Raw genomic sequence first — 12,395 nt, forward strand, 5'->3', positions numbered from 1 at the left:
ATCCATCGTAGCGCCTGGGTGTCTCCCACCTGCCAGCGCTCACAGATGCAAACTCCTTGCTGCTTGCAGACAACCATTGGCGCGTCTCTCTCTCCCCTTTGCCCCAGAACTTCCGAGACCTCTGGCTCACCTGTGCCGGCTGCAAGTGAGGAAGGCGGTCGGGAAGCAGCGCATCAAACTGCTGGACGCGTTGCCGCTCCCAGGCAGGCTGATTCGGTACCTGAAATATGAGAACATGCAGTGACCAAGAGCGCGTGGAGGAGAGGCTCTGCGGACTGTTTCACTAAGCCTCGGGACGGCAGGGTCCCCAAATCCCAGGGGGCCTGGTGACAGAACGGGGCTGTGGGCTGGCCTCCCTGTCAGCTGGGGCAGCTGCTGTCACCTCACCAGGTCTCTGGGCCAGAGCTTTGCCCGGACCGGAGAAACACAGTGCGTCAAGTAGGAGGAAAACCCCGTGCTTGTTTTCAAATGGATGAGTAGAGCCCCAGACCTTCTCTGCCGATGGGAATGGCAGAGCCCCATTCCTGGCGCTGGGCGAGGGGGCAGGGCAGAAGCGGGGTCGGGGGGCGGGGAAGGTGGGAGCCGGCAGGGCAGCTCTGGGGCCCCCCTNTAAGAGTCTGCCTTTCCAAGACAAGCTTGCCGCAGGGCCATCCCGGTCCCCTCCCTCTTTGCTCTGCACAACTCTCCACTTGACTTGTGAGCTTTCTCCCCAGAGGTGTGGTCTGGCGGGGGTGGGTGGGAGACCCACTTCAAGTACAATAAATGTTGCACAGATGACATCTTACCCAGCAAAGTCCCTTTCACCTGACCCCGCCTTCCCGCAGGGCCTGGGTCTTCAGCGCTGCTCTTGGCCCAGAGTAGGGGTGGGGCAGGTGCTGGGACAGGGCGTGCAGACCCTGGAACGTGTCACCTTTGGGCTTCCAAAAGCCACAGGAGAGCTGGCACCTCAAGGAGAGTGGTGGCTTCCTGTTCTGTGAGCGGAGCGGCCTGGGGTTGGTTTTTCTGTCCTGCTTCAATCACCATGGAAACGGGAGCCCCTTCGCAAGCAGGGCTCCGTGTCTACAAGTCTCCTGACACCTGGGATTGCCTCGCACACACACGTTTCCTGGCAGCCTGTCTTCGCGTCCTGCTCACCCCTGTTTTGCCATAAAAACTGAGATACTAGGAAGGAAGAGAAATTAAATATGGGCCACCGTGAGTGAAGGTGCTGGGGCGATGGCCACCGACCGTCAGCCCCTTGCAAGGGCACCAAGCCCGAACCACGAAGCCCTGTCCCCTCTGTTGTCCCCCTGGGTCCTGGTGTGGCTCCGTGGGGGCGAGCCAGGCATTTTCAGGAGCCGCCAGCCCATTTCCAGAAGAGCATGGTCATAGCACCTTCTTGGGCTGAGCTCCTGCGCGAAGACCAGCATGGCCTGTGGCCGTGGCTTCTGTTCAAAAGCGTGATTAAAGCCATGGGAGTCCAGGCTAGTTTGCGGTGACAACCAGAGTGGGCGACCTTGCCTAGAGCTTGCACCACCACCACCCTGGATCTGGAAGAGTCCCAAGTGCGGTCAAATGTAGTTTCTGGCCTTTGCAAAGTGAACCCCTGGGCCGCTGGGGGAGAGCAGGGATCAGGGCCGGCTCTGCCCCCCGGCTGCCCCTCTGGGGCCTCTGGTTCCCCATCGTCGTGGTCCCGGTGGCCTTGCCAACCCTGCATCCTGGCTTTCCACAGGGCCGGGAAGTCCCAGTGTCTTCCGGAACACGGAAAGTCTGCCAAGCAGCACTTTCCAGCCACGGCCGGAGGGGCCTCCGCGTGTCTTGCCCATGCCTTCCCGGTCCTCACGGGAAACCAGGGAGGCACTTGCCCGGGCACACGTAACGAGTGCGTCCTCAGAGACTGGAGATGTCCCACCCGGGGGCCAGAGAGGGAGGGGGATACCTTGACTGAAAATTGCCTATGCCCACCTGGCAGCCAGAGGGAGAGCCCTTCGTCTCTGGTGGGAGTCGAGAATGAGCGGCAGCAGAAAGGTGTTTGGGTGCATTTTGGGGTGGGCCCTGGCATCAGGCCAGCTCTGTACACTAGAGCATTTTCAGGTTACCCTACATCCTGGAGAGTCTTCCTCACAGGCGGTGGCCACACGCACTGGGGTCCCTGGTGGGGACTCTGGTCTGAGGGCGGTGCCCCCTGGAGGAGGTAAGGTTGTGGGGAAGGAGGGCTCAGCCTCAGCATCAGCACGGGCTCCACTGACTAGAGGACTGGTTGGGGGGGTGGTTACCCGGGACTGGGATGCACCACAGCCGCGCTGGGTTCTTAGGACACGAATGCTGGAATGCTCTTCCATACTCGTTGGTCACAGGCGCTGGTCAGGGCCCCTCCTCCCCAGGTGTCTTTCCCAGCCTTGGCCTTCTTGGGTNAAATGTAGTTTCTGGCCTTTGCAAAGTGAACCCCTGGGCCGCTGGGGGAGAGCAGGGATCAGGGCCGGCTCTGCCCCCCGGCTGCCCCTCTGGGGCCTCTGGTTCCCCATCGTCGTGGTCCCGGTGGCCTTGCCAACCCTGCATCCTGGCTTTCCACAGGGCCGGGAAGTCCCAGTGTCTTCCGGAACACGGAAAGTCTGCCAAGCAGCACTTTCCAGCCACGGCCGGAGGGGCCTCCGCGTGTCTTGCCCATGCCTTCCCGGTCCTCACGGGAAACCAGGGAGGCACTTGCCCGGGCACACGTAACGAGTGCGTCCTCAGAGACTGGAGATGTCCCACCCGGGGGCCAGAGAGGGAGGGGGATACCTTGACTGAAAATTGCCTATGCCCACCTGGCAGCCAGAGGGAGAGCCCTTCGTCTCTGGTGGGAGTCGAGAATGAGCGGCAGCAGAAAGGTGTTTGGGTGCATTTTGGGGTGGGCCCTGGCATCAGGCCAGCTCTGTACACTAGAGCATTTTCAGGTTACCCTACATCCTGGAGAGTCTTCCTCACAGGCCGTGGCCACACGCACTGGGGTCCCTGGTGGGGACTCTGGTCTGAGGGCGGTGCCCCCTGGAGGAGGTAAGGTTGTGGGGAAGGAGGGCTCAGCTCCACTGACTAGAGGACTGGTTGGGGGGGTGGTTACCCGGGACTGGGATGCACCACAGCCGCGCTGGGTTCTTAGGACACGAATGCTGGAATGCTCTTCCATACTCGTTGGTCACAGGCGCTGGTCAGGGCCCCTCCTCCCCAGGTGTCTTTCCCAGCCTTGGCCTTCTTGGGTCNGCCCGAGGGTCCGTTCTGATTGGCTGGTGCTCAGGCCAGTGCTTGGTTTTTCCTTTTCCAGGACCCCACTGCCCCAGGGAGGACTTTGAAGCCATAGCCCCTCTGCACAGCCCTCCTCCCCGCCCCCCATCCTTGGGCCTCGGAGATGTCGCAACAGCGTCACCAAACCTAAAACTCTTGAAAGTGGTTCCGTTCCATTTCATGGGCACAGCACGTGTGACATTAGTGCGGAAGATGAGAGGCCAGGAGGGGAGCTCCTGGGTTTCACTTTGAACAAGACGACTCACTTTTTGGTCAGGGAATCCTCTGCTGTGGCTATTTTTATTTATTTCTTAATTTTATTTTTTTAAATGTTTTTATTTTTTGAGAGAGAGACAGAGCGTGAGCTGGGGAGGGGCAGAGAGAGAGGGAGACACATACTCTGAAGCAGGCTCCAGGCTCTGAGCTGGCAGCAGAGCCCGACGCGGGGCCTGAACCCACAAGCTGTGAGATCATGACCTGACCTGAAGTAGGACGTTGAACCCACTTAGCCACCTGGGCGCCCCTATTTTTATTTTTTTGACCACAGCTTTCCAAGATGTGTTTTTCCCCGACTTGCTTCTGCTGGGGGAGTCATGGTACGTGCGTTTCTGTCCAGCCGTGAGTTTCTGCTTCCAGACTAAGGCTCCCTATGCTTGCATTCATGCATCGCTAGGGTGTCCCCTGGGGCAGGGAGCCAGAGAGGGGCTCTGGCAGCATTCTGAAAAAGCATGCCTCCCAGGGCTCTGGTCTTCCCTGGGGGAGGGGATGGGGGGGGAACAGCTGGATGACCCAGATGTCTGATAAGGACATTTTGGCCCAGAGAGGTTAAGTAACTTGCCGAAGGTCACGGAGCCAGTAGGTGGTAAAGCCTGGATTAGAGCCTTTAACACCCTGCTGTGCAGTGTGGAGGGGCTGAGCCTCATTGGAATAGATCTGGAAGGGCCTTCATAATCTGCAGGGGGACAGGAGGCAGAGGGGGATCAGACCAGAGCGGCCTGCGTTGAGTGTCCTGAGGCCTTTCCCTGTGTTCTACATGATGGCTCAGAACAAGTCTGCCCATGTCACATGGCTTCTGTGGCTCTCAAGTCCTCTAAGACCATCAGACCAGAAACTACCCGAAAGCCACTGGCTTTTCCAGTGAGCAAGCTGCCCTCCCATATGGATGCTCTGGTCCAGGGGAACCTAGAGTGAAACAGAGTAGGCAGGGCCCTTCACAATCGCTAATCCTGGAGCCTTGTGTTAGAAAAGATTCAGGGTCATATCTGGCCCCCAGGGGAGAGTCTGTGACTACTTGAGGACACTTGTCTTGGGTGCAGAAATGGCAGGTATACCTGTTTGCTATCGCCGACCTAGTCCCGGACTTTACAGAGGGGGGAAACTGAGGCACAGAGGGAGATGAACTTTCCACATCCCGCTGCTGGTTAGGGGACTGTAGTCCCCAGCCAGGGCTGGCCCTGCACCTGTCCCAGTGGTGAGGGCTGTGCTTTGATGGGGTCTGTGCGCTCTCAGCCATGGAGCCACTGCATGCACTGAGCGAACCCTGGGCCACCATGGGGGTGCACGCCTCTCCAGCGGCTTTGCCACTTGGGCACCATCAGAGCAGAACCCAGAGCTGCTGCCTGCTGCCAGCATCCTGATCTGTGCATTGTCACAGGCAGGCACCTGGTATGTGCCAGGCACTGAGCCAGGCCCAGGAAGAGGGCCATTCGCAGGTTACACAGGAATCTGACTTAGCTAGAGTTTTTTTGTTTGTTTGTTTGTTTGTTTTTGGCTTGTCCACAAGGGGCCAAGCTCCAGTGTGTCCCGATTTTCCCTCTGGCCAGGGTCGGGCACGATTGCGTTGGCTCAGCCTCTGCTCTGAGGCCATAATCAGAACGGAAAGCATAGCAGAGGGGGACCATGCTCATCCCACCCCTCAACGCTGCAGGTGGGGCCAGGAGGCCCCGGGGAGGAAGGGTCCGGCACCACATCCCATTGCATAGCCAGCCATCCAGCCCCACCTCCTCCGGGACTGGTGTCCTCATCCTCTAGAACACTTCGGACCACCTGGAGATCCCGGCCTCCCCCACCGTCTCTTCTTGGACCTGGGCAAGCAGAGCATCCTTTCCCAGTGACTCCTCCCCAACCCTCCTGGTTGAGATACCGTAGAGGTCTTTGGGCCACCCCTGGCCTCCCCCACGGCCAGCGGCCTTCATAAACTGCCCTCTGCCTGGGCCCAGCCAGCATTTCTTAACCTGGGGACCATTCAACTTCGTGACATCTGAGGTGTGGAAACTGCAAAAGAAATGTCTTTATTCTTTTAACTTTCTTAATATTTACAAAACCGAAAAAAAAAAAAAAAAAAGAAACCAACAACCCAAATAAGGAACAGAACTGAGATTGGCTCACATAGTGGGTGGCAGGTGAACAGATGTGTAGCTCTGGCTTCTGGAGGGGCTGGAGGCCAAGGCAGAGCCCCACCACCCGAGACGGGCACAGGACAGTGGATGCTCGCTCCGGCTCCGGCCTGGCTGGAGAGGGGCCGGCGGAGCTCCCAAGGCCCCAAGGGCTGACTTGGCACCTCTGGGAGAAGGCCCTGGCCCGATCCTGTCCTCCCCTCTCACCCACGCACACAAAGGGAAGGTTCCCAAGAGGCCACACCACTGCCCAGCTCACTCCTCACACCGAGAGCTCCCGGGGGCCCCCCACACCCCTACTGGCCAGGGGTGGGAGGCGAGGGCCTCCCAGCCCGGCTAGAGGTAGCCAAAGACATTGAAGATGGGTGGGGGCACAGCCGGCTTGGTGGGGATGGGCTTCAGAACCACGGGTCTGTACACTTTCTGGCCCGGGCCATCCACATCCTTGCAGAAGTGGGCCAGCTCCCCGGGGGAAGCCGGGCTTTTCCTCCATAGGCTCAGCCCGGGGACCGGGCTCTGGGTCAAGGCCCCCGGAGGGCCTGGGTAGACCGGCTGTCCATGGTACTGGAAAGGGCAGCAGCTCCAGGCATTGACACGGCCCACCAGGGAGACACCAGACATCTTGAGTGGCTCCTTTTCGGCCGGTGCCCTTGGGGACGCAGGCACTGGGGCCGTCTCGGGATCCAAGGGCTCCAAACCTTTGCAGTGTTTCTTACCCTCATAGGGAGGTCCCTCCCGGGGGCCCAGCCCCCCCTCCAGGCCCAGGGGGTAGCTGTGGGTGGGCCGAGGCTCTTCCCAGAAGGAAGCGGGCAGCTGTCTTTTCCTCATGGGCACCTGGCCAGGCCTGGCAGCTTCTGGATTCGGCCCCTGTAAGGTCTGCTCCTTAGAGAGACATTCCTCCCTGTACGGGTTCCCCAGAGCCTTCTCCTTGCAGCCCCCACCCCCGCCGGGACTGGAATCATGGCCAGACTCGAGGGGCAGCCTCCCTGGCCGGTCCTCGGGTCCCCGCTTCAGGTGAGGCTCGGCCCCTCTGCCGGGGAGGCCCCGAGGAAGCCGGGAGTACTTCTGGGAGAAGCGTTTGAGCTGCTTCTGCAGGTACTTGCGGTGGTCCACTGAGCGGCGGCAGGGCGCGGACTTGTCCAGGGCCGCCTTGATGTCACTGGAGGCCAGGTTCACAAAGTTCAGCAGCATCTTCACGTCACTGTCGGATGCCATCACCAGGAGACCACGGCATGGGGCTTTCCATGAAGAGGGTGGGCTCTGCTGGTGTCTGGCAGCTCCAGAGGAGGGCACGGAGCTGACCTGGGGGGACACACAGGCCGTCGGGAGTCTCTCCGAGCACCCGCACCCAGCCTCCCACCCCTCAGTGGTCCGGGCCCCAGTACCCCTCAGCCCGCAACACAGTCCCAGACCCGGGGCTGTCGGCATCTGTGAGGGAAGAGGCGGACACATCCGGTCTTCTCAAGTCCATGGCCCTCTGCTGCGGCGGAGGCTCAGAGAGGTTGGGCGACTTGCCCAAGGCGGCCCAGCTACAAGTGGCATTGCTGGGGCTGGAGCGCAAGGCTCCACGTGCCCAGCCCACCGTGTCTCCCACACACCACGCTGCCAACGTGCACGACTTGCCAGCAAGGTTTTTATTTTCTGGGCTGAGGCAACTGCTCTACTTTAAAGCAAGGCCAAGCCCCTTCTCTCCCCTGCGGTGGTGCCCTCCCCCGCCCCCAGGCCTGCTANCCGTCTGGCACTCGAGCCTGGGCCTGCCTGGCGGGCTGATCTCAGACTGTGGGCAGCAGGGCTCCCCCGTAGAAGCATCTGCAGCAATTTCATGCCTCCTGGGCCACCACCCGAGGCCCNGGACGAGTCCCCGGAGCTGGGGGGCCCCTCAGGCCAATCAGGAGCGCCTCTCCAGATACAAAGCATCCCAATCAGGCGGCAGCGCCCCGTTCCCACATTCTTTGCCGTCACAAATTGTCACCATGGGGACCATCACAAAAAAGACAGCTCGCAAATGCAATCATTTCCCGGTAAATTTCTACCCTTCAGCCCCTCCTCCCCTTGACCTCGGTTCCCTGGTTTCTTGAGGGGGCAGTGTGTGTGTGTGTGTGTGTGTGTGTGTGTGCGTGCGTGTGTGTGTGCGTGTGTTTAAAAAGTCCAGGGTTGACCTGGGGCTGGGCCCAGAAGAGATGGGCCCGCACACCTCCCCCAGACACTCCCGGCCCACAGCTGCCATGCTCCAGTGCAGACAGACAATCAGACGGGGTAAGCCGGGGCGGGCTGCCTTCCCCTCTGTCCTTGAGCGTTGAGTGTCTCTCCCTCTCTCCCCCATTTTCTCTCTCTCCCTCTCTGGTCCCCTCTCCCGCTGTCTCTGTCTGTCTCTGTCTCCCTCTTCCCAGGCCCCTCCCCGAGGCACCGGGCACCGGCCAGCCTGGGAGGGCAGGCGGCACACTGATGTCGGGAAAGGTAGCCGGGGAAGGACTCCCTAACGAGGTGCTGGGATATCCATGGGAAGGGAGCCGGAGCTCTCTGGAATCTTGTCTTTATGTTTGCTTCCTCAATTGAGCTGCACAAAGCCTGAATTGCCCATTCAGCGCGGCCGGACAAAAGGCTGGCGTTGCACGGTCCCCTCGCATTTGTAGTCAAACAGTTAGGGACTTAAATCGAGTCGTCATGATGGAGAAAGAGGTGGACAAAGCCCATAGAATTGCCATCAGCAAACATTTTCCTGTGTCATATTAGCCAGTCTCCATGGCTCCCCCTGGCCTGGGGACAATGGCACAAGTTTGCACACTTGGCTACTGTCACCGTGCCGACGCCGGCGGGGCCGCAAGCGGGCCGCTGCGAGCGAGCAGGGGAGCCCAGGGCCCAGGGCCGGCCGCTGGCCCCGCCCACTGACCGGCCCGAGGGAAGGAGAGGCTGGGGCCGAGGGAGGCCGCAGGGGGAGGCTGCGGGGCNCTTTCCCCTCCTCCCCTTCCTCTTCCTCTCCTCGCCCCCCCCCCTTCCAGCTTCTCCTCCTGTCCTCCGGGCAGCTGAAGGGCTGGGCTGGCGGTCTACACCCCAGCCACACCTCTGTACCAGCATCTCTGAGGTCCCCTCGCTCGCCCCCCAGGGGACTCACCCAGGAGGACGGCCCCACCCCCTCCTGCTGGCCAATAGACTGCTGCTGCACACAGTGGCCTGGCTTCCAGCCACCTGCCTCTCTGGCCTGAGGGTCCCTACAGGCCAAATGAAGGGTTTGGAGGAGAGGGCCCTGCGCCCACAAGCTGTACCTTAATTTAGGTAGAGAGGATCCGGTGCAGGATTCTCCATGCCTCGCCCCCTGCTGAGGATGCTGGGGAGCAGGGGCGGACACGGAGGTGTCTCTGGACGGGAGCATCCCTACCGCCCGCCATCCCCTGCCCTGGACAGCGGCCCCTCTCGGCAGCGGCGTGACGGCTAAATCACTGTTGCTTTAAGCGCTGAGATTTGAGGGTCGTCTCAGCGCTGCCTGACCGGTGCAGGCAGGAAACATCCTTTTTGCTCCAAACCACCCGTTACACAAGGCTGCCCCGAGGTCACCAGGTGGGACTCCCAGCTGCCCCCTGCTTGGGGGCCAGGACACACAGCTGGGCTAGTGTTCGAATCCCTCCATAACCCAGCGCTGGCCCGCTCAGCCCCCTTCTGCATCCTCCTCTGCTGGGACGCTGGCCTCAGACCAGCCCACCCCATTGCCACCGTAGCCTCCTGCACGCTGGGTCTGCTCGAGCGGTAGCCCACCTGGCTTGGCTTGCCGGTGACGTCATCCCCTCACTGCTCCGCCAATAGCAAAGCCCCAGGGTCAGCGAACTTTGTGGGGTCTGAGTCTATATCTTAAAAACTCATTCCTTAGTGCTCTTAATATGGGCTCTTCTTCTAGTGTGTTCTTCCCACTTACTGAAGAGAGAGGAAGGAAGGGAGGAAAGAAGGGATGGAGGGAGGGATGAAGGAAGAAAAGGAGGGAGGGAGGAAGGAAGAGGGCGAAGGAACCGGAAGGAAGCAAGGAAGGGGGAGGAAGAGAGGAAGGGAGAAAAGGAAGGAAGGGGAAGAAAAGAGGGAGAAGAGAGGGAGGGAGAGGAGGCGGGAAGAAACTGATACTTGGTGGGCACCTCATACGTGCCAAGAACTGCAATCAATGATCACACGTGAAGGCCCGCCTGACCCGCGACAGCTCACCGAGGCGGCCGCTGCTGCCGTTTACACACGAGGGATGTGAGACTGAGCTGCTTTCCCAAGGCCTCACAGCCAATAACCGGCAAACCTGAACTTGAAGCCAGGCGGGTCTCCTTGCGAAGCCCATGTCGGCCCCACCGTGCGCTGAGTCCCCGAGCTCCCACCCAGCACCAGGCTCCGATTATGCGCTGCTGGGTTTGAAAGCGTCGAAAGCCAGATTTTGAAGGTCAGGACTGGGTTCGTCTCTTCTGTGTTTCTGTCGGAATGGGACTCTTGACGTCTGCCTCAGGAGTATAGAAGCCGCAGCTCTGGGACGTCGGTTGAGGGGAGAGGTGGCAGCCGTGGCTTGAAGGATGGTGTCCTGAGATCCAGATCCGGGGTCCTATCGAGACCCAGCCACACCCAGGCCTCCGGCCGGGCCTCTGGGGGCCTGTGGCCTCGGGGACGTCTCCTGCGGGGTTTCCCGGCAGGTCACATGGACGGGTGGAAGGTGTCAGTAATAATGAGCATGTCTTATTTCTAGAAAGACTTCCTTCCACAGGAGCTCGCTCATCTGGCCCTGCGTCCATACAGGCAGGGAGTGTTGTCCACGCGTACATTCGGTGCCCCTGCCAAAGGCAAGCTGCCCAGCTCAGAACTGCTTAGTCAGCTTTCCTCTCGGCAAGCTTCAAGGCCCAGCTCAGACATCGCCTCCTCCAAGAAGTCTTCCACCGACTCCCAGGATTAACAATGACACCCTCTCCCATCCCTATGTCTATAGATTCAAAACGAAGTTTAACCTCCTTGGCTTAACCCAGAAAACCTTTGGTAATCTGAATGTTTCATGAATCAAATATTTTCCCATCCCGCTGAATAGAAGTTATCCTGTGGACTGGAAACAACCACTTCCTCTATTTGTTTGTTTGTTTGTTTTTTGCCCCACCCCCCCACCCATTTCCACTTGAATGAGCTCCATGAGGGCAGGGTACAACCGCTCCTTCGTCTCCATATTTATTTTCGTAGACACAGAGAACGGCCTTCGCACGAGCAGGACTTGATGAAGGAGCCTGGTGATGGCTATGGTTGTACTTGACAATGAATTCTCTGGGCCCCTTCTGGACTGTGGGTACCTTGAGAACAGGAAGCACCATTTCATAACTGCATCGCCCTGCACCAGCCGGGGGCACCGAAGGATCTGTTGAAGGCACGTGAGCGGTGCCGACTTGAACTTGAGAGTTCCTTCCCCATCATCCGACACGGCTGCAGGTCCCTGACTTTCCAGCTGTGCTAATCCCTCCTCAAGGTTATTTGCACGGCTCAGGGTCAGGGACTCCCAGGTTCGAGTAACTCCATTCAGCACCTACCGTGTGCAGGGACCCCAGGGCATGGTGGAGGGGGGCTTCCGTGGCTTGCTCCCCTGTCCCCAGTGCAGCTTGCTGGAGAGGAGATCAACTCTGTTCTGACAACTAAACAGCTGTCTTCTGTCCACCCATCACGGGGACAAACACCTAACTGTCCCTGGTTTCCACTACCAGCAGCCACCCATCCAGAGTCTCTGCACGACATCTGACAGAACCCACTTCAAGGATTTAGCCAACACAGGCGCAGATTGTAACCAGAAGTGAGAGGGGGCAGGTGACGATGACATGAGCCCACCCAGCCAGAGGGGGCGCCCCGCGGGCAGTGGCCTTTCAAACTGCGTTTGCACAGAGAAGCCCGTTAAACAGACCCTTGCAGGAGTCCGGTAGCTGAGATAGTGACAGGGACGTGCTAGGAGCGCAGGTTTCTTGTACACACGCAAATCCAGTACTTTCCGCTTATTTTTCCAACGGCAGATTCAGACCGGGAGGCTGTTTTGATGACCCAGAACTTCAAAACCGGGGGTTGTGGGTTATGGTCTAGTATCAGCCATATATGGGTCTCGTTGCAGGAACTCTAAACATCATGACATAGATACGTGGCCAAAATGGTAATTTTTTGAAAGTCCACCTTGCTATGTCGGGATAGTCATCAAATGAAAACAATTTCCTTCCCCCTCCCCCACCGAGAAGCTTTATTATCTAGTCCCCTGAGCGGTTAACCAGTTAACCTCCCAGGCTAACCCGTCGCCAGCCCAGTGTGTGAGCTGGTGAGTTACAACCCGTTTGAGTGCGTTTGTCAGTACGGTTTTTAGCACGTAATATTTTAAATTGCCAAAAGGAAATTTTAAAGGAAACTTTACGTTTCCATGCCTCTGTAGAAAGTTCAGCTCCACATGAAGAAGAGAGGCCAGGACAGGGGAGATGATTCGCCCCAGGTCAGGCGGTTCTGCACCCTGACCCCTGGTCACAGTGGCGCAGGGCTCAGAGCTCAGCTGGAGCCAGCACTCGCCACCGGACCAAGGTATAGGATGCATAGTAAGCCATTTGCTCAACTGAGGCACAAATCTGAAACTGAGGCACAGACCAGCATGGAAACGTGCCCAAGGTTGCCTTCTGGTCAGTAAATGGCAGAGCAGGGATTGGGATGCCAGCAGGCAGCTGGGTCCAGTCTCTTGGTTGGTGACCATCGCGTGGTACTGCTCCCTGCTGACAACTATCAACCAATGAGCAAGCCAAC

The 12,395-nt window shown here is 59.2% G+C and overlaps 2 protein-coding genes across 4 annotated transcripts in view; one reads left to right on the top strand and one right to left on the bottom strand.

The window, feature by feature from the left end:
• ASB2 (ankyrin repeat and SOCS box containing 2) overlaps positions 1–531 on the top strand; it is a 43,368-nt gene extending 42,837 nt beyond the window's left edge. Inside the window, exon 10 of the mRNA XM_077780885.1 lies at positions 108–531. Within this exon, the coding sequence (XP_077637011.1) occupies positions 108–244 (137 nt within the window). The 3' untranslated portion in view covers positions 245–531. The remainder of the gene's footprint in view (positions 1–107) is intronic.
• Positions 532–5,512: 4,981 nt separating this feature from the next.
• FAM181A (family with sequence similarity 181 member A) overlaps positions 5,513–12,395 on the bottom strand; it is an 8,228-nt gene continuing 1,345 nt past the window's right edge. For all 3 annotated transcript variants that reach the window (XM_077780901.1, XM_077780900.1, XM_077780899.1), the window contains exon 2: positions 5,513–6,938. In XM_077780901.1, the coding sequence (XP_077637027.1) occupies positions 5,973–6,851 (879 nt within the window). In that variant the 5' untranslated portion in view covers positions 6,852–6,938 and the 3' untranslated portion in view covers positions 5,513–5,972. The remainder of the gene's footprint in view (positions 6,939–12,395) is intronic.

This window comes from Crocuta crocuta, unplaced genomic scaffold (genome assembly GCF_008692635.1).
Source record: "Crocuta crocuta isolate KB4526 unplaced genomic scaffold, BGI_CrCroc_1.0 scaffold299, whole genome shotgun sequence".
In the NCBI taxonomy this organism is placed as follows: Eukaryota; Metazoa; Chordata; class Mammalia; order Carnivora; family Hyaenidae; genus Crocuta; species Crocuta crocuta.